This window comes from Periophthalmus magnuspinnatus, chromosome 6 (assembly GCF_009829125.3).
Source record: "Periophthalmus magnuspinnatus isolate fPerMag1 chromosome 6, fPerMag1.2.pri, whole genome shotgun sequence".
Taxonomy (NCBI): domain Eukaryota; kingdom Metazoa; phylum Chordata; class Actinopteri; order Gobiiformes; family Gobiidae; genus Periophthalmus; species Periophthalmus magnuspinnatus.
The window spans coordinates 9974835-9999373 of record NC_047131.1 but is presented as its reverse complement, the minus strand read 5'-3'; the positions used below and the strand labels follow the sequence as shown (position 1 = coordinate 9999373).

At 42.0% G+C, this 24539-nt stretch overlaps 1 protein-coding gene across 1 annotated transcript; it reads right to left on the bottom strand.

Annotated features, from left to right (window-relative positions):
• Nucleotides 1-1364: 1364 nt before the first annotated feature.
• lrriq1 (leucine-rich repeats and IQ motif containing 1) lies at nt 1365-17059 on the bottom strand. The gene is made up of 11 exons (XM_055222566.1): nt 16995-17059; nt 15387-15468; nt 14018-14143; nt 12814-12897; nt 11455-11561; nt 10990-11061; nt 9846-9946; nt 4850-4892; nt 4083-4143; nt 3865-3931; nt 1365-1553 (listed from the first exon to the last, which is right to left on the bottom strand). The coding sequence occupies exons 1-11, from the start codon at nt 17057-17059 to the stop codon at nt 1411-1413; spliced, it is 951 nt and encodes a 316-aa protein (XP_055078541.1). The 3' UTR covers nt 1365-1410.
• Nucleotides 17060-24539: the final 7480 nt, after the last annotated feature.

Here is a 24539-nt window from a genome sequence, read left to right as displayed (position 1 = left end):
AAGTTTAAGGTCATATTGTGATGAAATGTTACGCAGTGGAGCTTTAACCCACTGGCCTAGTCCTAGTTCAACCCTACTCACTACTTAGTCCTTATTATCCATGGTTTAGTCCTGGTTTGGTACCAGTTTATTCCTGTTCTTGTCCTTGTTTAGTACTGGTCTAGTCCACACCTAAACCTTGTTGAGTCCTGGCTTTGTCCTGATCTAATCCTGGTGTAGTCCTGGTGTAGTCCTGGTTTTCTCCTTTCAGTCTTTGCAGACGTTTATAGATTTGGGTTCTTGTTGGCTTCAGACCTGTTCTTCCAGAGACCTCCTGCATGTGCCTTCATCCTGTCTTGCGGCCAGAGGTTTGGTCTAAAAGTGGATCCAGTTTCATACGAGTCAGATCCAGTCTATAGTCCGAACCAAAAGTAAACAGTTCTAACAAAGATGGCGGCTTCACGGGTTTAATGTCTGTGGGATTTAAAAGCAGAGAGACAGAACTCGACAGTCCAACTGCCTCCAGGACATGACAAGAACAGTCCTGGTTTAGTCCTGATTTTGTCCTGGTTTAGAGCTGCTTGGTTATTGTTTAACTCACACTTATTCTTCAAACTGGACCTTTCAGATCTTTAACTCTGTTATAGTCATTTCTTCTCATTGAGCTTCTGAAGTTGTATTTGGAGTGATTCATGTTTGAGTATCTTTAATCTCTTATTTTCAAGACGCCATTTTGTCGATCTAACCCTGTTTTCACCTCCACCAGTACACGCCCACTGTGACGTACACACTTCCTTGTTTTATTTTCTTAATCGGGGACACTTGTAGCATTTGGCAGTGTTGCATAGTCATTTTCGTACAGATGTAAAAAAAAAAAATGGGCTGCACAGCTATCCATAGGGGGCGCCAACACCATGCGGCGCTTTGTTGTGATGACGCTTACGGCATCGTCAGCTCTCATTGGGTACCGCAGTCTTCTAACACGCAAGTCAGTGGATTTGTTTCTTTTATTAAGTCGATCTAGATGAATACTGTGATTTAAAATGTGTAAATTATGACATAACAATCCACAGATGCCAGAAATTATAATAACTACAGAGCAGATACAATGGGGCTGATGTAATGAAGTCTATACATATGTTGGTGTTTTCTGACATACAGTCTAAACGTGTATATGAGAGTTTTCTTTAAATTGCCACTTCCTGTTGATCCAGTTTGGACCAGACTCTGGACCCAAAGACCCAAAGATCTGTCCTCTGTCTGAGTCTCTGGGTCAAATTCACAAAAAGAACGACTAAAAAGAGAACAAATATTTAATGAATATTTAATGATAAAAACAAAATGTGACAGAATCAAATGATTAAGTGCAATTTATAGCAGTCCTGGTTTAGTCCTGGTTCAGTCCTGGTTTAGTCCTGGTTCAGTCCTGGTTTAGTCCTGGTTTAGTCCTGGTTTAGTCCTCTTCTTGCCTGAGCCCCAACCTGAGCTCAGTTGAAGTTTTTTGTCTCTAAATGAAATTCTCTCTTTTTGAGTCGGAGCCGAAGAAATGCGTTTGGGACCTGGGAACACGGAGCCTGGAACAGAAAAGGGACAACTCAAGACATGGTTTAGTTCTGGTTTAGTCCTAGTTTTTTCTTGTTTTTAAATTCTGGTGAAGTTTATCATTTACTTCCTGGATGGATACAGCAGCAGATGTGACAAACACTGTTACCTAGCAATCATAATGTAAACAAATTACACAGTAGTTATGATTAAAATGATAAAAATAAAAACACCTTCCTTGTGTAAACTGTGTCTGTATTTTGGAGTTTTCAGTGTTTAACACAGAGGGATCCCCCTCTCTGTCCTCTGTCTCTCCTCCCACTCTCTCTCATTCCCTGATGAGAGAAGTCTTTCCCTCTTTCCCTCCTCTCTTTCTCTCTCTCTCTCGCTTCCTCATCCCCTCTCTCCCATTTTCTCCCACTTATCTTCCTCTCTCTCCGACTGTCCCACAAATCTCTCTCCCTTTCCCTCCTCTTCTCTCTCTCCTTTTCTCCCCTTCTCTTCTCTCATATGTCTCTCCACTCTCTTTCACTCTCTCCTTCTCTCTGGTTGTCCCACATCTCTCTCTCCTTCTCATCCCTCCTCTTCTCTCATCTCTCTCCACTCTCCTCCCTCTCTCTGGTTGTCTCACACCTTTATCTCTCTCCCTCCTTCCCTCTTCTTCTCTGATCTTTCACTCCTTCTCTGGTAGTCCCACACACAGAGGGGCCTGTGGTGCAGACTCAGGCTCAAATCGAGCTGTGATCTGTGGGTTTATCCTCACGGCCTGACCCTGAGCACAGCAGGACACCACACACGCCACTCTCTACTTTCTCTCTGTCCTCTCCTCTCTCCATCCTTTCTCTCCTTTCATCGTCTCTCATTTCTCTTTCTCCTTCCCTATGCTCTTCTCTCTCCTTGTCATCTTTCTCTCCTCACTCTCTTCCCTTCATCTCTGTCCTTTTTACCTTCTCTCTCAAAAATTTCCCTCTTAAAAATCTTTCTTTCTCCACTTTCCTTCACTCTGTCCCCTCTTTCCTTCCCTCCCTTTCTCCTCTCTTCCTTTAACTCTGCAGACTGTGCTGTTTATTTTCTTAAGGTTAAGTCTGTCTTTAGTCCAGATTATTTCAGTCTTTGGTTCAGTTCTTTTAAATCAAAAACACAAGTTTCCAGGTGGAGTTAGTTTTGTTCAAACACAAAGGAGCAAACTGTTTGAATCTGGAGGATTTCAGGATTAATCAGTGAATTCATAATCAGAATCATTCAGATAACAATATAATCTGAACAAGTCAAATATAATAATTGTGGGAATTTCAAATGTTAAACGTGTATCCTTCAGTGTCTCTGGGTTAAACCTGCAATGTGTGTCTCTTTTCTGATATTTCACTGACTGAAGGTGTGAAGCCTGTGCAGTCTCACTGTGTTCTATGAGCTTATCACAGCTTCATCACTAAACACATCTGCACAAATGTCCCCTACTAAAGCTTTAACTTTAGTAGCTTTAGTGTGTGCGTGTGTGTCCCGTGTGTGTGTGTGTCCCGTGTTTGTGATTTGGTCTGTCTCAGCAGACTCCACTTATCCACTTATGGGACAGAGGTCTATTTAAGCTCAGGATTCCTCTGGTCATCTGCTCGTCTCACAAACACAGGGTCATTACAGTGTCCGGCTTTAGCTCCAAACCTCATTTAGACTCATGATGCCACAGATCTGTACTCATTTCAACACGTTACAACACTTGAGTCTTTTGAATAAAAATAGATTTACTCAGATCACAATAAGAAAAATGCTACTTTAGCCATTCATAATGAGGTCCACTGAGCCTGTGACGGCTTCAGTCCAACAGAACATACAGTTTGTATTTCATCTTTATGGGACCTGTGCAGATGTGTCATTTTTATTTTGTTTTACTCAACAAAAATATGATGCTGACAAAAATTATGACAAGATAAATGTGCAAAATATAATTAAAAACAGAATTAAACTTATAATTAAAAATGAAAGCTAAACAAACAAACAAATATGACGAGTGGAGATCCAGCTCCTTCTGTTCAGGGGCAGAGCCTTAAACTAGAATCAAAATATATTTTCTGATTCACTTTAGATCCATTTAGTATGAGAAAGTGGGTGAAGTGTCTTGTACAAGGACACAACAACAGTCAGCGCTAGAGCCCCTGCCCCACTGTGAGTAGACTGGGGTTTATTATGGAGTTTGGCACTAACATACACATTTGTGGATTTTAATTTTGGAGATTTTGATGAAAACACCAGAGAATGAGACAGAACACTGGCTCTGCTCCACATGCACTCCCGCGCCTCATGAACAACAGAACAGATTAGAAATAAAAATATGTGAAGTAAACTCACGTGTTTTTGAAGGTAAACTGATGCTGGGGCAGGAGTGAGAGGTCAGACGCACACGGCCCGGGTCAGTCTGAGCACAGAGACAGGGGTTTATGTAACAAATACAACTTTAATAAAACACATTCAGAACTATTCAGAACATATTCAGTCCATTCAAACTGGTCAACCATTTTTTTTTATATTGTTTTTGTATTTCACTGAAAAATAAAAGTGGTCCTCACCACCAGCTGCACTCTGCCTCCCTTCAGAATGTCCCAGCTCATCTTTGGTAAGAAACTCTCACTGAAATCAAACAGAGAATCATTACATTCTAATTTATTTCATTTCATTAGTAATTTAATTAGATTTATCTTATATTCACAAATGAGCATACAGTACATTTCAACAGGCTTGGGACTGTTATTAAGTTTTGTGACTTAACTTTTCCGTTGTGTTGTCTCGATCATTTAAGAGGGAATATTTTACTTCTATGGGTATTAACTGTAACACCACATTGTTTTGAAAATGCTATATTCACCCAAAACAACACATTGACATGTTTTATAAGTTTCACTTTTGTTTCTGATGCTCTGAGTCCCCCCTCCCTTTGCTCTCCATGCTAAGTCACTCCCCCCTCAGAGCGCTATCGCAACACAATCAGCTACATCCCACTAATGAAACTACTGCACATCACATCAGGTTTGTGAAGTTATAGTGTACAGTTTTGTATCATGTTTTTTATATATTTATGAAGAACTGTTATGTGGGAGCATGTGTGACGTAGGCGTGTGGGTGGAGCCTTGTACAGAATCTTACAGCTAACCATCAGGAGGGTTCGATTAGGGCAAATTTCCTTTTTTTTTTTTTTAATAAGGCACAACGTTATAACATGGTAGAAAGCTTAAAAAACTAAACAAAAACAGAACACTGACTCCTTAAGTGACTTTTTAATTGATCTGTCAAGTCTCACCTATCAGAGTCTCACGTGTCTCCCCTGTCAGAGTCTCACCTGTGTATCTTTGAAGGTCTTCTCTGCAGCTCGGTCGCTCCTCCTGCACACAACAAGCAGACACAGAGAGTGGAAAAAGCTCTACCACAGAAAGACCGTCTGTTTTACAAGGTATTGTTAATAATAAAAACACCTGTAATTGATATTTTGCAGGGCCATGCATGTCTATGGTGGAATGTTCAGCAGTTACCATGGCAACACAATGCTCACATTTAAAACATGTTTGCAAAATAGTCTGAAAACTACAGATAAAAACCAAAATGGATTTAAAGGGAACATTTTCAGGAGCCCGTGATCAATCTGAATGTTTATGGTCTTGTTTAGGAGTTTGATTTTACACAAAAAGGTCAGAGTGATTAACTGAAAAACTGTTGGCTAATGCTAGCTATCTTGTGACTGTAATGTAATTTGAGACGGACTTGTTTAACTGCACAAATCAGCTCACCTGTTATAGTTATAGCTTCCAGTCAGTTCTTTATAGTTAGATTGTGTTAAAATAAAGCTCAGATAAAAGTCTAATTTGAGTAACAGTTTCAGACAGAGCAGTGCCTACAGTTAGTATCATGCCCATGGGGAATGTTGATGACATCAGCTGCAAAGTTACTTGGTTTTTTGGGATAGTACTTGTGGTTGTCATAGGTTTACATCAGTTAAGTGGCAGTTTGTGAAGAAAACTACAAAAATATAGGCAATATCAACACAAGGAAGGCATTTTTTATTTTTATTTATTTGTATGTATAACTATTATGTAATTTAGACCAGTGGAACTTCTTTACATTATGGTTGCTAGGTAACAGTTATGGAACTACGTCTATGTATGAAATGTGCTGCCCGTGTCCAACCAGGAAGTAACATTATGAACTTCAAGAAAATTTTAAAAACTAGAAATGATTTGTGAAAGTTAGTGAAATTAATCGTTTAACCTGTCATGGGCACTTTAAGCTCCTCTTTCTGTCAGACTGTGGCCCTGCAGCGAGGAGAGGCATCCCAAATCCAAACCAGATGAAGAGCGGTGAATGCGCACACAGCTCACGTTAATAAAGTTATTTTGTATTTCAGAGCCTAAACAGCAGCTTGGATTTCAGCGCACGTTTGTAGGAGCTCAGAGTGTGAAATTCAGTTAAGTGCTTAGGAGACAGGAGGCAGGAGACAGCAGAAGGAGACAGGAAACAAACAAGGAGCTAACCGGGAGAGCTTGGACGCGGATGTTTGGGGAAAAGCTGAAACAGGAAAACTGTAAACATGGAAAAGTATTGAAAGCTGGACGAGCGCTATGGAAAAAAAATATGAATGTGTCAATGTTCCTAGAGCCAAGGACAGAATTTGGATTTTATCTTGAGTCACAAAAATAAATATCTGTTACTTAAAATTGCAAAAAATGTGAAAAATAATTTATACCAGGTTAGACCACTCATCAGTATATTTACAACAGAAGATAGGTTTTATTCCACAAAACCAAGTTAGAATTAGAAAAAAAACCCTCATGTGCATGTGACACGTTTCCATGATTTTCTAGTTTAGAATTTGTCATTTTTAAGGTTAGATTTTTTGAGTCACTGGAGTAAAAAAAAAAAAAAGCTAATTCAAAAAGTTACAAACTGATCATTTTCCTTGAAACTATAAAAAACATTGGAAATACCCTGAAATGAATTTTAAAAAATCTAACCTATTAAACTTTGCTTAATGAATAGAGGAAGGAAAAGTTTCTTTGAGCATCTAGCTACATTACAGTCTCCTCTCGCTTTAGACTAAACCAGGACTGAACCAGGACTGAACCAGGACTGAACCAGGCCAAAACCAGGACTAAACCAGGACTAAATCAGGACTAAACCAGGACTAAACCAGGACTAAACCAGGACTAAACCAGGACCAAATGAGGATTAACTAGGACTAAACCAGGACTAAATCATGAATAAATCAGGACTAAACCAGGACTAAACTACATGTGTTTAATCATTAAGTTTAAAGTTAAGATACACTTTATTGGTCCTTTATGAAAATATGTGTATTTGACTCATCCTTCAGTGTCTCTGGGTGAAATGTGCATCTGACTCATCCTTCAGTGTCTCTGGGTTAAACCTGTCAGGAGCAGTGGGACCCCTCTCCAGACCTGAGCAGGTCTTGGTCAGGACTACCTTGGCTAGAGGATTGGTTGTTTTTGAAAATGCTAGTACAAAAAAGTGTGTTTTCAGTGGTCTGCTGCAGTTGGCCTGCTGGTCTGAAAGCTGATCAGGTTTGGAGTGGGTCAGTCCTATCCACGTGCCCCAAACATAAACACCAAGAGGCGGATATCTGAGCAGGGATCTCCCTGAGCTCTAATCATCTCCAGAAGGAGCACTCGGGCCTGAACACTAGCCCCAGAGAGAGGAGCCTAAAGCTGGGTACAGGGCACACGGCCGACTGGGGCAGGCCTGGTTCTGGTTGATTAATCGGCAAACTCCAAATGGATATCCACTGATGATAAGATAATATGGATGAAGTGTCTTGCCTAAGGACACAACAACAGTTTGCATTAGAGTCACTGCTGTCCCATTATGGCACGTGGTACCGGTCAGTCATCCAAGTACTGACCAGACCAAGTCCTGCTTAACTTGAGAGCTCAGACGTGATCAGGCTTTGGCAATAAAGGATATTAATTATAAAGGAAATACAAATCTGTTTTACTCCAGTCATGAAGTCTATTACATGTCACACTGACTTTTACTCATGAAGAAATAGTACACTGTAAAATAAAACATATATAGAGCCTCATTTTCACCAGTCCTACTCGGCCTGGTTGTGTTTCCATTGCTCTGTAGAATCAATCAAACTTTATTTCTATAGCACCTTCCAACAACCAAAGCTGCCCAAAGTGCTGTACAACATTAAAAACACGATTAAAAACAATAAACATCATACAAATCAACAGAGCACATTACACCATTAAAATAAGGAAAGAGTCACAGGGCCACTAAGTGCTGAAAGCCGTTCTAAATAAATACGTTTTCAGTTTGGCTTTAAACAGAGGCAGGTCAGAGATGGAACGCAACTCAATGGGCAACGAGTTCCAGAGTTCGAGACCGGCCACTGCAAAAGAACGATCGCAGCAGTGTTTGCACCGGGACCGGGGGACCTCCAGCAGATGTTGCCCAGCAGATGAGGGGTCAAAATCTCACACAGATAAGAAGGTGCAAGGCCATTTAGTGCTTTAAAAACAAACATTACAATTTTAAAATTAATTCTGAATTGGACAGGGAGCCAGTGCAAAGAGTACAGGACAGGGGAGATGTGGTCATGTTTGCGACTGTTCGTGAGCAGGTGGGCAGCAGCATTTTGCACGAGCTGCAGGCGGTGAAGATCAGCTTGGTTAATCCCTGCGTAGAGAGCGTTACAATTGTCTATGCGGGAGCTGATGAAGGTGTGGATGGCTTTCTCCAGGTCACCACGGTTCAAGAAGGGTTTGACTTCGCCAGGAGGCGGAGCTGAAAAAAGCTTGCTCTGACCACAGAGTCTATTTGTTTGTCAAATTATAGACCGCTGTCCAAATTCACCCCCAAGTTTTTGACAACATGATTAAAATGGGGGCCCAAAGCAATAAGACAAGGAGCTGAGATACTGGGCAGGTTGGATGTTCCAAACACAATGCATTCAGTTTTATCCTTATTCAAGCAGAGGAAATTCTGAGACAGCCAGAGTTTGATATCATCTAGACATCTTTTGATGGATTCCAGACTGTCAGAGGAATCAGGAACAACTAGCAGGTAGATTTGTAAATCATCTGCATACAGATGGAAGGACACATTGTGATTTGAAATAACTGCACCTAAGGGCATCATGCATAGAGAAAATAAAACAGGGCCCAAAATGGATCCCTGTGGCACACCAGAGATCAAAGAGAATTTTTCAAAAATGTGATTGTTTTCCAGAAAAGAATGTAACTGTAAGAAAACAATTTTCTCCAAGACCTTGGACAGGAAGGGCAAGTGGGACACAGGTCTAAAATTTGTCAAAATAGCCGGATCAAGGTTGGGTTACTGTAGGTTGGGGTACTGTATCCATGGAATCTGCCCCACAACAAATCAATATCTATGGAAACTCTGTGGTAAACATTGATCCCGCCAGAACTCTGACCAATCAGAGACAAAACTGCTTAGCATTAAACTAAAAACTACTTGGTACTGTTAAGAAAGGCTGGTGGAAATACTCCAGACATGGGTAGAGAAGAGTAAGGCTGGTGAAAACGTGCCTCTAGTTGACTTGCAGTTTAGAATAGTAGATGTAGTAATACTAATAGTAGTATTACTTTTATATTCTGTGGTTGCCACGGTCCTGGTTGTCTGCTCCTCTGGCTGAGAGGTTGGCACACTGGTCAGTTTTTAAACTTTGAATTTTTTTAGTTTTTGGCTTGTGTTTTGGGGATTAGGGTCAACTCAGAAGTGCAGCATGCACAGTTCAAGGGATGATAGTTAAATACTTTTCAGCAGTTTGTTTTTCCTGTATCCATGGCGACCCTGCATGGAGCTAGCTATGCTAGCTCTGAAATGCTACAGACTTCTTACAACAATGCAATGTGGTTCCTACACTAAATATAGCAGAACATTTTCCAGAGGGAATGGCCCGTCTCATCACCGACTGAAACAATAGAGCAGACAGAGAGAGGCTTAGAAGAGGACTTCTCCAGAGTTCACCTGGCGCCCCCACGAGGCTGCTGTGATGCTGCAGGACATAGAGGACACAGAGGAGGTACGCTTTTGTCTTCAGGGGTGTTACTCGCTTCACACTGCCCTGTCACAGATCTGATGACTCAACCTGTTGAGCTGCACTCAGATTTTTGTTTGAGATTTTCTACTGTGAGCTTAAACTCCCCCTTGTTGACACAGAGTGATATTGATTGATAGTTTCTTCATGATCAAACTGCGATCCCCTCACTTTTTAAAACACAAACGGCTCGTGCTTTAGCTGTACATGCACCAGAGTTCTCCTCAGTCAGATCAAGCACAACCCCCCTCAGACTCACCTCTGATCTTCTGCTCCTCTGATCTGATCTCCTCTGGTCTGGACCTCATCTTCCTCGCTCTCCTCAGCATAAGCAGAGCTGTGTGTCTGTCTCTGAAGCCCCTGAGTCACACACAGATAGTTAGAGCACACCCATCAACCAGAAGGTCAGAGGTTCCATTAAACCATTACATTGAATAATGACTACAGAGAGATATAAAGAGTAATACAACTGTAAGGCATTATTATTATTATTATTGTTATTATTATTATTATTATTGTTATTGTTATTGTTATTATTATGGGCTGAAATGGGCCTGTCCAGTGTCACACTCATGAGGCTGCATGTGTGAGGGACTTGTGTTCTCTGTCGTGTGCAGACAAAACCACAAAGTCAAACTTGAGTGGTCTGAAGAAGAAACATCAGAAGCTCATACAGGGAAACAGTGGCTCACCACCAATCAGGAGGTCAGAGGTTTAGACCCATCTCTGACTGGTTTGAAGGTCTATTGTTGGATTGGAATTGTTTTGTGGAGACAAATGTGTTAGCTCATGCTGCTGTGTCCTTGGGCAAAACACTTCCCTTCACACACCTGTAGTTATCCCAGTGTAATGTAGTGTAATGCTTGTGTATGAATGTGTGAGTGAGGAATTTGTGTCTTTAAAATAAAATAGTTTTATTTTGAAGGTCCTATATTACATTATATTAGTTTTAAACCATGTTATAATGTTGTTACCTCATCAAAAACAGACCTGGAGTTGTGTTTTGTTTTGTTTTGTTTTATTCACACATGTTTGAGTAACACTTTATTATTAGTCTGTCATATTTCCAAAACTCAAAATGCTCTGTTCCACCTTGTGATGTCATGAAGTGGTAGTTCAATAAAGATTGGAAATTTCAGGGCTGAAATTATCTAAATTATTATAGCGAAGGTGTGTGGAGTTTAAAAACACAGTGGAGCACCTCCTGTATTATCACATGTCATCACCAGGTGGAACAGAGTGTTTTCTGTTTGAGAGAAGAACTCAGCCTAAATATGCAGGGTTTGTGTGTTAAACAAGTGTGAATGAAACTCCAGGTCTGTTTGTGATGAGGAAACACCATTATAACACAGATCAGAGAATAGTAATAATAGTAATGTGGGCCTTTAAATACAGATATTTACCATTCTTCCAGAATCTTCTCAGATCGTTCTGAGAGCCCACTGAGCAGCGCTGAAGGGGGAGGGGATCTGCTCCTGAAATTACACCCACAAACAATTTGAAATATTTACCGGTAATAATCAACAGTTCAAATTTCACCTCAGTTCATTTGAAAACAACATGCCAGTTTTTGTTTCATGTGAATAGGCTCAGTGATTACAGAGATATTAACCAGGTCCACACATCTGCAGTCTGACCAAGTTCAAGATCATGTAGAGCAGGTTAATACAAACATTTTAAGACCAAAATGATGAGCATAACAGCATCAGTTACAGAGAGAGGGGGCACAGTTTTTCAATGTAAAGTGAATTGGAGCCGATGGAGCACGCCCTTGCTGACTTCCTATTTGGAGCGCAGCGGCTAGCAGGTTAGCTATGTCCATTTATATATACAATCTATGGGCTTTTATACATAAAAATGAGCCCCACCTGACAGAGAGGGGGGGTGGGGTGTCTCCAGCGGTGTCAGAGCTCCAGGCCTGTTTGGGTCTTAGGTCTGTCACTGAAGGAGGAGCCCAAAAAGAGGAGCCACGAGCCTGGGGACAATACACTGTTAGTCTGCCCCCCAATGGAGAGCCCCCTGTGTTACTGTGGCAGAGTGGTTATCCTGTTTAATTCCTTCAGTGAGGGGGTTATGGGTTAGACTCCTGATCTCTCGGAGTGGAGTGTTCATGTTCTCCTTGTGTGACTGTAGTAGAGTGGTTATCCTGTCTCCTCCCTTCAGCAAAGAGGTTGTGGGTTAGACTCCAGCTCTCTCGGAGGGGAGCGGGCTGAATTCCTGGGAGATTTTACCTCTGTTAAAACAATAGGCGATTGTTTTGTGAGGCGGTGATGGCGGACACTTGGATGAGGAGTTATGGCTCTCTCCAGACATGTTGCTGTTAGAGTTGTGTACATTACAAATATATGAAGCAGAAGACACACAGCCATGTCCAGTCCCTGCTCTGTTTTTCTTGGAGGATTTTGGAGTTTTTACGTTGAAGGAATGCTCATATTTAAGTCACATCTACACTTTAATTATCCTCAAGCTTATTTTCACTCAGTGTGCGAGCTCAGAGGTTCATCTGGGCTTTGAAGTGTGAGTGTAAGTCAAAAGAAGAGAGAGAGAGGGAGGACAGAGAGAAAGAGGAGGAGAAAGACAGAAGGAAGAGGGGGAAAGAGAGGGGGGGGACAGAGAGAGAGGAAGAGACAAAGAGAAAGAGAGAAGAAGGAGGGGGGGCAGAGAGAGGGAGACTAGAGAGAGAGAGAGAAAGAAAGAAGGAGGAAGGGGAGAGAGAGAAAGAGAGGAGGGGGTGAGAGGAGAGGGAGAGAGTGCAGGAAGACAGAAAGAGGGAGACAGAGGAGCAACAGAGGGAAAGAGGAGGAGGGAGAGAGAGGGAGAGAGAGAAAGAGAGAGGGGGTAAGAGGGGGAGAGCAGAATGGGAATGGGACACAAAGGTAGAAAGAGAAAGAAGAAGGAGGGGGAGGTAAAAAGAAAAGAAGAAAGATAGATGCAGAGAAAAAGAAAAAGGGAAAGCAGCAGGGGGTGGAGAGAGGGAGACAGAAGATAGAATGAGAGAAAAAGAAAGAAAAGGGGGAGAAAGGGAGTGAGAGGGGAGGATGGGAGATAGAAGGAAGGCAATAGAATGAGATAGAGACAGAGGAGAAGGAGAGAAAAGAGACGGGCAGAAGAGGAGCAGCACCCTCTTATGGAGGTGTAACACATCTATGTAGTGTCTCACTCATTGTGTTAATACAATGTACAGTATAACATATACTATATATAAGTGTGGAGAGGTCTTGTTGTACCTTCACAAACAGAGGCTCCAGATCAGGAACATGACTCTCACTTAAGTCTTCCCAGTCCAATGACCAACCGCTGTCTAGAGACGCCTTCAGGAAAAGCTCAAGTTAAAGCTACTATCGGTAATTAGACCATTGCCAGCTTTGGTCTGACAGAAGAAGAGTCTAAACAAAGGTCAAGTGAGGGGAGGGGCCAGGTGAGGGAGGGGAAACAGGTTTCAACATCTACTGGGGAAAAAAATCAAATAAATTTACAGGTGGTAGCTTTAAATCTTATGTTGATACATAACATCAATATTTCCTTGGGGGTGAAGCTAACTGGAGGCACTGCTCTCTCTGAAGCTGTTACTCAAGTTAGACTTTAATCTGATTTTTTTTTTTTTAACACAATCTCATCATAAAGAATTGACTTAACTGGAACTACAACAGGTGAGCTGGTTTATGCTGTTAAACAAGTCCCGCTCAAATAACATTACAGTCACAAGCTAGCTAGCAATAGCCAAAAGGTTTTTTCTGTCACTCTCACATTTTTGTTGAAAATCAAACTCCTAAACAGGACCATGATCGCCTGGATTGATCAAAGCCTCCTGAAAATGTGCTGTTTAAATTTTGTAAATTTTTTTTGTTTTCAGACAATCTTATCTTGACAGTGTTTGCTAATGTGTGCATTGTGTCACCATGGAAATGGCTGAACATTCCGCCATAGACATACATGCAGAACACCCCCAGTGTGATGTCACTGCAAAGTATCAATATGTATATCATTAGGCTGAGGCTATATATGCTCAGACAGTCATACTTTAGCCATTGATGATTCATAATTATATAAACATTCTTATTTGAGTTTGTTTTGTTTTCTCTCTCTTCCTCTTGGTGTTCTACATTGTCTTGTCTTTAAAGTCTTCAATTTAAGTGTTTTTGAATAAATCCTCAAACTTCTGCTCCACAAATGTTGAACCTTCTCGTTATTAGTTTGGGTTGGCTCCACAAACTTGTCATATTAATCTTATGTATATGTTAAAGTCCTTTGACGATACTCGTGTCTTTGGGGTTGAATAATGGCTGCACTTTCTGAGGATACTGTGAAAAAATCATGTGACTTTGGTTTATTTAAACTGACAAAGAAGACGCTGAACTCTGTGCCAGTTTTTCTTTCATGTGGATAGGCCCAGATATTAACCATAAACCAGGTCACTCTTTCTGTACAAACCTGATCCACGACAAACTCCTCCAGATCCAGGGCCTCTAGTTCGTCTTCACACCCAGGATCAGAGCTCTGTGTCTGGGCTAAAGCGAGTCGCAGCCTTCCCCTCAGACGGCACCCCCGCCAACACGCCTGAAACAGAGAGAGAGGGAAGAGAGAAGGAGAGAGAAGAAAAAGAATGAGAAAGAGAGGAAAGGGAGAAGCAAGGGGGAAGAGAGAGAGGAGGAGGTGAGAGGGTGGAATAATGAGAAGGAGAGAGAAGGAGGAGAGCCAGAGAGTGGGGGGAGAGGATGAGAGGGAAAGAGGGGAAAGGAAGGAGAAGAAGCAAAGGGGGGAGAATAAAGAGAGGAGGAGGAGGAGGAAGAGGAGAGAGAGTTATACCAGAGTGGTCTGTTCAGCAGGGTCAGAGATAATTTACAGGTTTGAGTACCACTGCAGAGAAAGTCATGTTGTATCTCCCTCCACACTGTACAGGACACAGGAGAGAACAGGGACACAACAACAACAGCAACAACAAACTGCCCCCTGTCTGCTGCCCACTGCCCATTACAAACCGTGTCTTAAACAACATCATTTTCTATTAAGAGATGAAACTCTTTAGGATTCTTGTGTTTAGTGAACTCTGAGTGACTCCAGGCTTAGAGGAGACAAAAGAAACAGCATTAAATCCTCTGACTCCCCAGGGAACAAGACAAGAGGAAAAGAGGAGGAGGAGAGGAGGAGAGAAGAGAGGAGGGGGGAGAGAGGAGAGAGGAGCAAAGGAGAGAGGAGAAGAAGAGGAGGTGAGGAGGTGGAGGAGGGGAGAGGAGAGGAGGAGAGGGGAGGAGAGGAAGAGAGGGACGTAGAGGAGGAGGAGAGGAGAGAGGACAGAGGTGAGAGGAGGGGACAGGAGAGGAGGAGAGAAGGAGATGAGTGGGAGGAGTATAGGAGAGGTGGCAGCAGGAGGATGAGCAGAGAAGAGAGGAAGCTGGGAGGAGGGGAGGACTGCAGTGGAGCATTTAAAGCCTCAGTATGTAACTTTTAGACTAAAAGAAAAGCATGTCTTTTTGTTTGTTTAAAAAAAAAAAAATGTTTTTAATGCAATGAAAAACCTATAAAAATAAAGATCCTTACTGTGGGTGGGTGTGTATCTCCACAGACCTGACTCTTATTTGTCCTGGACCTTTTCCTGCTTGTCTCTATGGAAATGTTGTCCTTTTAACTGGCCTCAAACTATCTCCATGGATACCGTTCCAAAGTATAGCTTTAACTTTCTATATCTATAGAATCATGCAGGTGACCACCAGTTACAGAAAGTAACGCAGTGTTGCTTTAAAAGGACTGGACTTGACTCTAACTTAAGTGTGAAAAAACATGATTTGACTTGACATGTTACCTGTATGACCACAGCCGCCCGCTCCCTCTCCTCTGTGTCTGGGGGGGGCGCTGTCCACTCCCGTCTTAGTGCCTCTCTTTCACTTTTCCATAAAAAAAACAATCACACAGAGAGAGTTAGCGTTAACGTTAGTATGATGTCACCGCTCCTCCGTCTTCCACAAACGCAGATTTACTCGTGGGCAAACATCTGGCTGTGCTCCCGGGGGTCTGGAGGAGAAGATGGAAGAGCATTAGAGATCTGCAGTGCTAAATCACACAGAAGAGGCTGAAATGATGACGAATGATTGCCGTGGAGACCTGTAACGCGCCGGCCGCTAAAATAAGACCCGTATCAAAAGTGAAGTGGGAGGAGGAGGGAGGAAAGTGGAGGAGGAAGAGGGAGGAGGAGGATTCAGGCATGTTCAGAGACGGAGCAGGAATGTGGAGTTTTATAAATATGAGACCACAGCGGCGGTGCTCACATGTCACTATTACCATGGAGATGTGTTCAACAATCTGTAAACGCTAAAAGAAAAGCACTTTTGAACATAATCACATCTGCTTATTAAAGGTATAGTGTTCATTCATCATGGCATAGGGATAAGTACTCGCCCCACAGCCAGAAGGTCTCAGGTTGGAAACTCAAGCAGTCAGAGCTGGTGTTAGTACACATACCTTTACAAAACGACAATGCCAGAGAGCTATGCAGAAGCAAAAAATTGAGTAAAAGTACCATAGCTAGCCTTAGATGGGGCACAGTTAGATGCCTATAAAACATAAACCATTGTTCATTTATTAGTCTACAAAGTTAGCCATCAAAATGATACATTTAGAGTGGTAATTAATCAATTTTTTGTTATTCCCGTACATTGCATATAATTCAGAAATCCTTTCTCAAGCTACTTGGAAGGGGCTGGAGAGCTACTGGTATCTCCCAAGCTATAGGTTGGAGACCCCTGGTACAGATCACAGACATACATAGATGCAAAACTCTCTGTCCATTGCTACAGCTCGAACACTTGGCTCCAATGCTAACTGGAGTTATGTCAAATCTAACGCTCCCTTTACAGACTATAAAGAAGTGGACTAAAGGAATGTGACATCTCCAATTTGGAGACAAGCCCCATATTAGGAATTCTGACTGCGAGTATCATAGCAACCAAAGAGCCAATCCGGAGCAGGTTATTGAAGGTAATGCCCCTTCCCTCCCGCACTGCTGGTTTAGCAAGGAGTGGGCGCTTCTGTGTGGGGCTCGCATGTTCTCCCTGTATCTGTGTGGAGTTTGCGTGTTCTTTCTGTGTCTGTGTGGACTTTGCATGTTCTCCCTGCGTCTGGATGGGTTTCCTCCGGTTTCCATCAACCCAACAGGTCACATTCTCCAGCTAAAGTAGTCCTGACCAATACTAAGGGCTCAAGATCTGGAGATGGGTCTGACTGTTCCCGACAGGTGCGTTTGACAGGTATGTTTGAGCTTTCACCTGTATTATGAAGTTGTTTTCTCGCCATAAACAAGGGTATAAGCAATGTTTAGTTTTGTGTAATACTTAAACCACCAAAACATGTACAGGGACCTTCTGCTATCCAATTAAAAATACATACATTTTTGTCAGAATCGTCTGTTCCTAACCTGAAGTCAGCCTCTCTCTCCTCTTGGGGTGGAGCTGTGGGGGTGTATCTGGTCTGCTCCTTCATCTTGACCTCCTCTCTCTCCTCTTCTTCCTCTCGCTCCTCCTCTCTTTGCTCCAGAGGGAGCGTTGTGCTCATCTCTCCATACTCGTGCTCAAAGCGCTGTTCTTGAGCCAGGTGAAACTCCTCGTCCAGGTGTCTACAGTAAATCTCTAGCTCCTCTAGTGGAGATGAGGCAGCACTGCAGGGAATAAATAATAAATATTATTATTTGCGTCGGCCTATTGAACAACTCAACATTTGGCATGAACATATTCAAAACTTTCATGCTGACAGTAAACATGGATCTAGAATAAGACCTGGACACTGCCCTCTGTCCTGGGGCAAGTTTGCTCAGTGGCCGCTCCAGGTACTGCATCGACTGGGCCTAGAAAGAATTCTCCCATAGAGCACAATGTATTTATGTGAATTCAAACTGTGTTCAGATGACAGGGCATCCCCAGATTTCACAAAGGGACGGTTTTGTAGAGATTCTTCTCTATTTTCATAACATGATATTTTCAGAATGTTTAAATCCTCAAAGCACATTAAATAGTGTGAGCAAATTTTTAAATGAAAAACTAGTTCACCCCTGGGCTGGTTTGGTTGGTAATAATACAGTGTGAATATAGAGTGTAATTAAGAATGTTATTCTGCACTTGCTCCATTCAGGACTCACACATCTGTCTCCAATTAATAATCTGAGAAACTTCAGTTGGTGCATTTTATTTTACCCATTTTCAAGCACAGTTTTCTGTATTTTGAAACAACAACATATCCACTTCTTTACTGTTGCTAGGGATCAAATTGGTCAAAAATATTTAATTTCTTAATTTCCTGTGTAAAACTGGGACAGATGGTTTTGTATAAATCCACGGGGACAGAGGACACAGGGCTCAAAACTGGGACTGTCCCTGATCAGCGTAGCCTAAATGGTAGCTCTGTAAAATTTAGGCTAGCCCCGCTTTGACCCTGCTCAAGTTAAGCTCTAGCAGCATCCATCTCCTCTCTCAGAACTGATCACTAGCCCTCAATGAGGAACTAATGCAGAATCTTTTTTTATTTTTTTGTCCAAATGACACATACCACTGAAAACAGCACAACGCCTGATTATAACTGACTTGACTATATATGACAATAATATATAAACTAGCTAAGCTAGTTCTGCTTTAGCCCCTGGTTTAGTATTGGTTCAGTCCTGCTTCAGTCTTGGTTCAGTCCTGGTTCAGTCCTGATTCAGTCCTGCTCTAGTCCTGGTTTACCCCTGGTTCTGTCCTGGTCTAGTCCTGGTCTCCCTGGTGGTCTGCTGCCTCCTGACCCTCTCCACAGAAGCTGGAGGTGGTGGGGGTCAGACAGGGGACTGCTTTGGCTCGGGGCTTTGCTTTGGCGCTGCTCTGGCTGGGATAGACCCCTCGCTGGGAGCCCTCTGCCCCGGAGCCCGGGACAATGAAGCTCTCTGAGGGGAGACCAGAGGAGGGTAACCCCAGACAGGGAGCTGGAGTCGGGGGGGTGGGATGGGGGCATTTAGGAGACCCCCCTTCCTCGCTGAGTCTGGGTCAGAACAGGCCTTTAATGAGATACCTACAATTCATCTGTTTGTGGGGTATTTTTGTGCTTCAAGGGAAAACAGAAGAACTAATACTAACCTTTTCATTCTCTGCTCCATCAAAATAGATATGCAATAATGTTCAAGACTGAAAAAAACATTGGCTAATGCTAGCTAGCTTATGACTGTAATGTTATTTTAGAGGGACGTGTTTAACAGCAAAAATCTCACCAGTTGTAGCTCCATCTAAATGAATTTTTTATGAAGTCAGATTGTGTTGGAATAAAGCTCACACTAAAGTCTAACTTGAGTAACAGAGCTTTAGACAGAGAAGAACCTCCAGTTAGCATCACCCACTCAGAGTATGTAGACAACATCAGCTGCAAAGTATCAATTGTGTATAGAGCCTTGTTTACATTATGGTTGCTGGGTAGCAGTTATATAATTACCTCTACCTATGTCACATCTGCTGCCCGTGTCCAACCAGGAAGTAAAATCATGAACTTCACCAAAACTAGGCAAGAATTGTATTAAAACCATGTAAATTACCTTTAAATGAGTCTAAGCCGTCATCTACACTTTAACATGCTAGCATTAAACCAGGAGTAACTCAAAGCTCCTCCTGTCTCAAAGTGCGATGGAAAGGTCATTCTAAAACAGCCTGCTCCTAAATCCTCCCTAAATCATGACATTAGAGGCGTCTCTCTCTGACACAAATGAATGAGGAATGCCAGCTAAATATTCCACATGTTTAGTTTTTTTTTTTAAAGAGAAGCCATTTTAGGAGCCATCATCTACGTTCAAAGGAATCACAGACGATCAAACATGACTGGATTCATGCTGCCGAGTTAAATATAAAATAATGTAAATAGAGACGTTTGGTCTGTGAAGAGGCCACCTAGCAACAGGGACTGGACTATAGGACTGTAGAGAGAGGAGGAAGAGATGAGGAAAGGAGGAGAAGAGAAGAGGAGGAGAGGAGGAGAATAGGGGGAGGAGATGAGGGGGAAGAGAGGAGGAGAAGAGGAAAGAAGTAGGAGAGGAGAGAGACATTTGGTCTGTGAAGAGGCCATTTAGCAACAGGGACAGGACTATAGGACTGTAGAGAGAGGAGGAAGAGATGAGAAGAGGAGGAGAAGAGAAGCGGGGGAGAGGAAGAGAGGGGAGGAGGAGGGGATGAGGTGAGGGCAGGAGGGGGGGTGTAATCCAGAAGTGCTCATGTGTGTTTTCAAAGGGCTTCAGTTGAAAGATATAAGAAATAATCTGCAGTGTATTTCAGAACAGGTCTAAACTTCAAGTGCCTCCAGAATGAGCTCTGCAAATATAAAACAATGTAGAGAAGGTTTCAGAGGTCAGAGGTCACCTGGACACTGGTTTGGAAATTGAGACAAAAGACCTTTTACATTGGTGCAGGCTCGATTTATAATTTAAAATGAAGGTGATTTGACCAAACATGAAATGTGGTGTTTTCAAAGAGACACAAAAATGAGCCGAACTAAATCATATCTGAAGGAGCTGCAAGAAAGAGTACACTTCGAAAAGTACCATTTCTTTAAAAAGTTACTCAGGTAAATGTACCTATTCTTGGTAGTAAATCCATTTGAATTGAATTAAAGCTGCACTATTTAACTTTTTGGTAAGGGGCCATGGCTGTCCTGTCTCCATGGAGATACAATTGCTTTAACTAGAATTTAATTAGAGTTATGTTCTGCCACCGGGTCACAAGTCAGATCTGTGGAGTGGCGAGCCTGCATGTTTGCACGCACACTGATCCATCACAATGTTCCAATCACAATGTCTTCTGATCTTCCTATTCATATATTAATCGGGAGGTTGCTAAGTGAGTGTGACATTATCCAAAGAGTTCTGCTCCAGTCAAATGAAGCTAATCAAGGCTAGCTGTTATAGCGGTAAATTTGGAGCGAAGTTCCATATTTGGAATTCCAACCGTGAGTACCGTAGCAACCAAAGAGCCAATCCGCATTGAGGCTGTTCAAGGTAACGCCCCTTCCAGCCCACACTACTGCTTTAACAGGGAGCAGGCAACATCAATCAAACCTGTTGCTAACGCTATCAGGAGTGACCTCTGGGGGAAGAAGGCACCTGATTTGTCCGTTTTTAATGTTCATATCTTCAAATGAACATTAAAATGATGAGCCTCACAGCAGCAGTTACAGATGGAGGGGCCACAGTTTGCTCACTTCCTATTTGGAATGCAGCAGCTAGCAGGTTCGCTATGAACACATCACACAATTGAGAAGCTGCTGGACCATCTCATGTTCTAAGGAAGCTTGTCCCGCTTGATGGTACCGTTCCAAACCCTCCTGGATTCAAACAGGATGTAGAATGTGTTGGAACTTAACGGGATCCTGTTTAAGCGAGAGTGCCACCACAGAGAGAATTAGACTTAGACAAGTTTGGAGGCAAAAGTGGGTGGGGCCAAATAAGGTCAATAAATAATCAAATTTTAACCAGTGACAAACACAAAAACATTCAAATGTCTTCCTCTATCAGTCCTGTGTCTGTTAAACCTCATGTTTTTACTCACAAAGGACTGGCTGTAGACATCCCCTTTAAAAACACAAACTGATCAGTGAACATCAGACCACTGCTGGTTAAAGTGTGATTCAGTTGACAGCCCTAGTTTTAGTGTTGTCACGATACTAACATTTTAAACACTCTTTCTTTAGACAATAGAATGTGATTTTCAATATTAAATGGTAGTAAAACAAACAACATAACTTGTGTCTGTGTAATCCCTCAGTGGTTCAGGTAGGTTCCATAGTGGTCCATGAGTGTGTACTAGTCCATGTGTCTTATACTTGTTCTGATACAGCTCAAGATCATTCGAAAGCTATTCAGGAAATGTTCTGTCCTGTGAATGGGACTTTTTGGGGAATGGGAGTTTTTAGTATCGATACCTTTTTTAGTATCGATACCTGCAAAAAGTATCTAAAACAGTATCTAGTTTCGATACAAGTGTTAGTATTGATTAGTATCAGATTTTTGGTACTTAGTTTTGGTCCTATTTTAGAGTCATGTCCCTGTATTGTATTGCACTTTCTGTTTGGGAGCGATCCATCTCTATTAGTGGAGTTTTTGTTCCTGTCGCGTCTCTAAACCCCATCCTGCTGTGACCCCACGGTGACCCAGCAGGTACAGTTCAGAAGTCAAAGGTCGTGTCTCTCATGGGGTCGCTGCAGTGAGAGTGAAGAGAGGGTCTTTGTGCACACGTGTGGCTGCTCCTCAGGCTATGGACCATCACTGTAGAATCAATACTTTCTCTAGAGGAGGGAGATGCAGTCACAGTGGACTATAGAGTCTGCACATATATCACAAGTGGGTCAGATACCCTCCCTGTGTGTCAGATGCCCTACCTGTCTGTCAGATGCCCTCCCTGTGTCTCCATAGGATCTTATTCTGTGTAAAAGCTGCTAACCCTGTAGTTTAGACCTCTGCAAACATGTTCTGAAACATCCCTATGAGTCAGATGTCCTCCCTGTGTGTCATAATCTTCAAAATAAGGGTGATATTTTTGCACTATTTGGTTCAATTTTTAGACACTGGCCTGTTTTCTGTGTTAAATGTGAGTGAGGAGGGAGGGGTAGAAAATCAGGTCTTATCTCTCCATTAAAGCCGCAGTGTAGGGTTTTGTGTCAGGATTATCTGTCCAATGAAAAGGACATTATCTGACAGAGACCCTATGTGTGAGAGACAAGAAACAAGAGGACAGGAAGAAGTTTCACCTGATCTCTGAGAGGTGGCGCTGCAGCAGATCTCTGCTCTGATGGAGCTGATTCTGACACAGAGAGAGAAAGGACCCTGAGACTGGACTCCACCTGCGACCAGGACCAAGACCAGGTCTAGAACCAGGATCTGGGCTGGAGCAGAGATTTGGTGCAAGGTCTGTGGGCAGTCCATCAATGGTCCTAAGTCCAGGGACAGACCTCTGCAGTTTGGACCTTGAGGAGACCAGAACAAAAATGAGCTCTACAGACAGATATTCAACATTTTGCATCAAGTAACTAAGAAATGAAATTTTGTCTTCTGAGCACCACCAGATCTAAACCAGGTCTAAACCAAGTTTAATCGAGGTCTAAACCAGATTTAATCCAGGTCTAAACCAGATTTAATCCAGGTCTAAACCAGGTCTAAAACAGGTCTAAAACAGGACTTAAACAGGTCTAAAACAGGACTTAAACAGGATTTAAACAGGATTTAAACAGGATTTAAACAGAACTTAAACAGTGTTATACTATTTTTAAACAAGGAATGTTGCATAGCAGGACAAAAACAATACATACATTTCCAAGTAATCTACATAATACCTGAAGGAGCTTGCGTACCACCATTTGAGAAGCATTGCTCTAAAACATGAGGTTAGGGTAAAGTACTGAGGCCCTGAGTAAGTTGGCATGTTCTACCTGTGCACAGCTGAGACACAGAGAGAACAGCTCCAGATCTACTGGGGTCCACTGTCAGAGCTACTGAATACAAAGAAAGAAACCAGCTTTACCCTCAGGGACAAGTCCAGTCTAACCTTCAGCCACAGTTACTTAAAAAGGGAGTATTTACTTCTATGGGGTATTAAAGGGGGGTATTTTACTTCTATGGGTTATTAAAGGGGGGGGTATTTTACTTCTATAGGGTATTAAAGGGGGGTATTTTACTTCTATGGGTTATTAAAGGGGGGGTATTTTACTTTTATGGGGTATTAAAGGGGGGTATTTTACTTCTATGGGGTATTAAAGGGGGGTATTTTACTTCTATGGGGTATTAAAGGGGGGTGTTTTACTTCTATGGGGTATTAACTGTAACACATAACATATTTAGATCAATATGTTACCTTTTATTGTTTTGAAAATTCAGAATTCCCCATATTAACAAAGTTAAACAAAGTTTCACTTTAATTTTTGACTTTGTTTATGACGCTCTGAGTCTCCCCTCCGTTCGCTTTCTGGGCTAAGTCACTCTCTCTTCAGAACACTGTCACAACACAATCAGCGTGCATCTGTCTAATGAAAATACTGCACATCATATCAGGTTTGTGAAGTTAGTTTTGTATCATGTTTTTGTACATTTATAGAGAATTGTAATGTGGGCACATAGGTGATGTAGGTTTGCTGGTGGAGCCTTGTGCTGGCTCGTACTGCTAACTATAAGGAGGGTTTGAATAGGGCCCGGTAGAGATCGCTAAATTATTCAAACATGCATGGATCTAAAATCTCTTCAGGCATGTGTTTTGATGAGGGTACAATGTTAGAACATGGGTGAATGTTATTTTGCATGTAAAAACCCAATATGTCTTCAAGCTGGTTTACTTTTTTGCTAATTTAAAAATTATTGTGGATAGCTGCTACTCAGTTCATAGTGGAGTTTGGACAAAAAATTACTGAAATATTTACAAATTAGAAATCAAATTAGTGAGACTTTTTTTTTTTTAAATAGAGGCATGTGTTAGACTCGACCCTCTGATTAGAACACATACTTGCTTTTTATGTACTTATATTTGAAGATCAGTCAGAACAGAGGGATTTAAAGAGTCTCGGATAGAACAGTGGACTTTGGGACTTTTGGGGTTTGGGGAAGATGTCCGATGCCTGAGGCCGTGGAAGTCCGAGCCGAGTCTGGAATTTAAAAAATCTACAGAAAAAAACAAAAACAAAACCAGAGAACAGCGGAAGAGAAGACCATAGACCTGCTATGATCACACTGCACAAAAGGCTCGCCCAGCATGGGTTAAAACTGTGTCACTATTTTTGATCTGTGTTTATAAATTTGCATTCTTCAAAAATATACTTGGAGATGTGTTTTGTATCATTCACACATATTTGAGTAACCCTTTATTATTAGTCTCTCTACATCTCCAAAGCTCAAAATGCTCTGTTCCAACTTGTGATGTCATGAAGTGGTAGTTTGCACAGCTACTTCTTACCTTTAGTTCAGTAGAGATTGGCAATT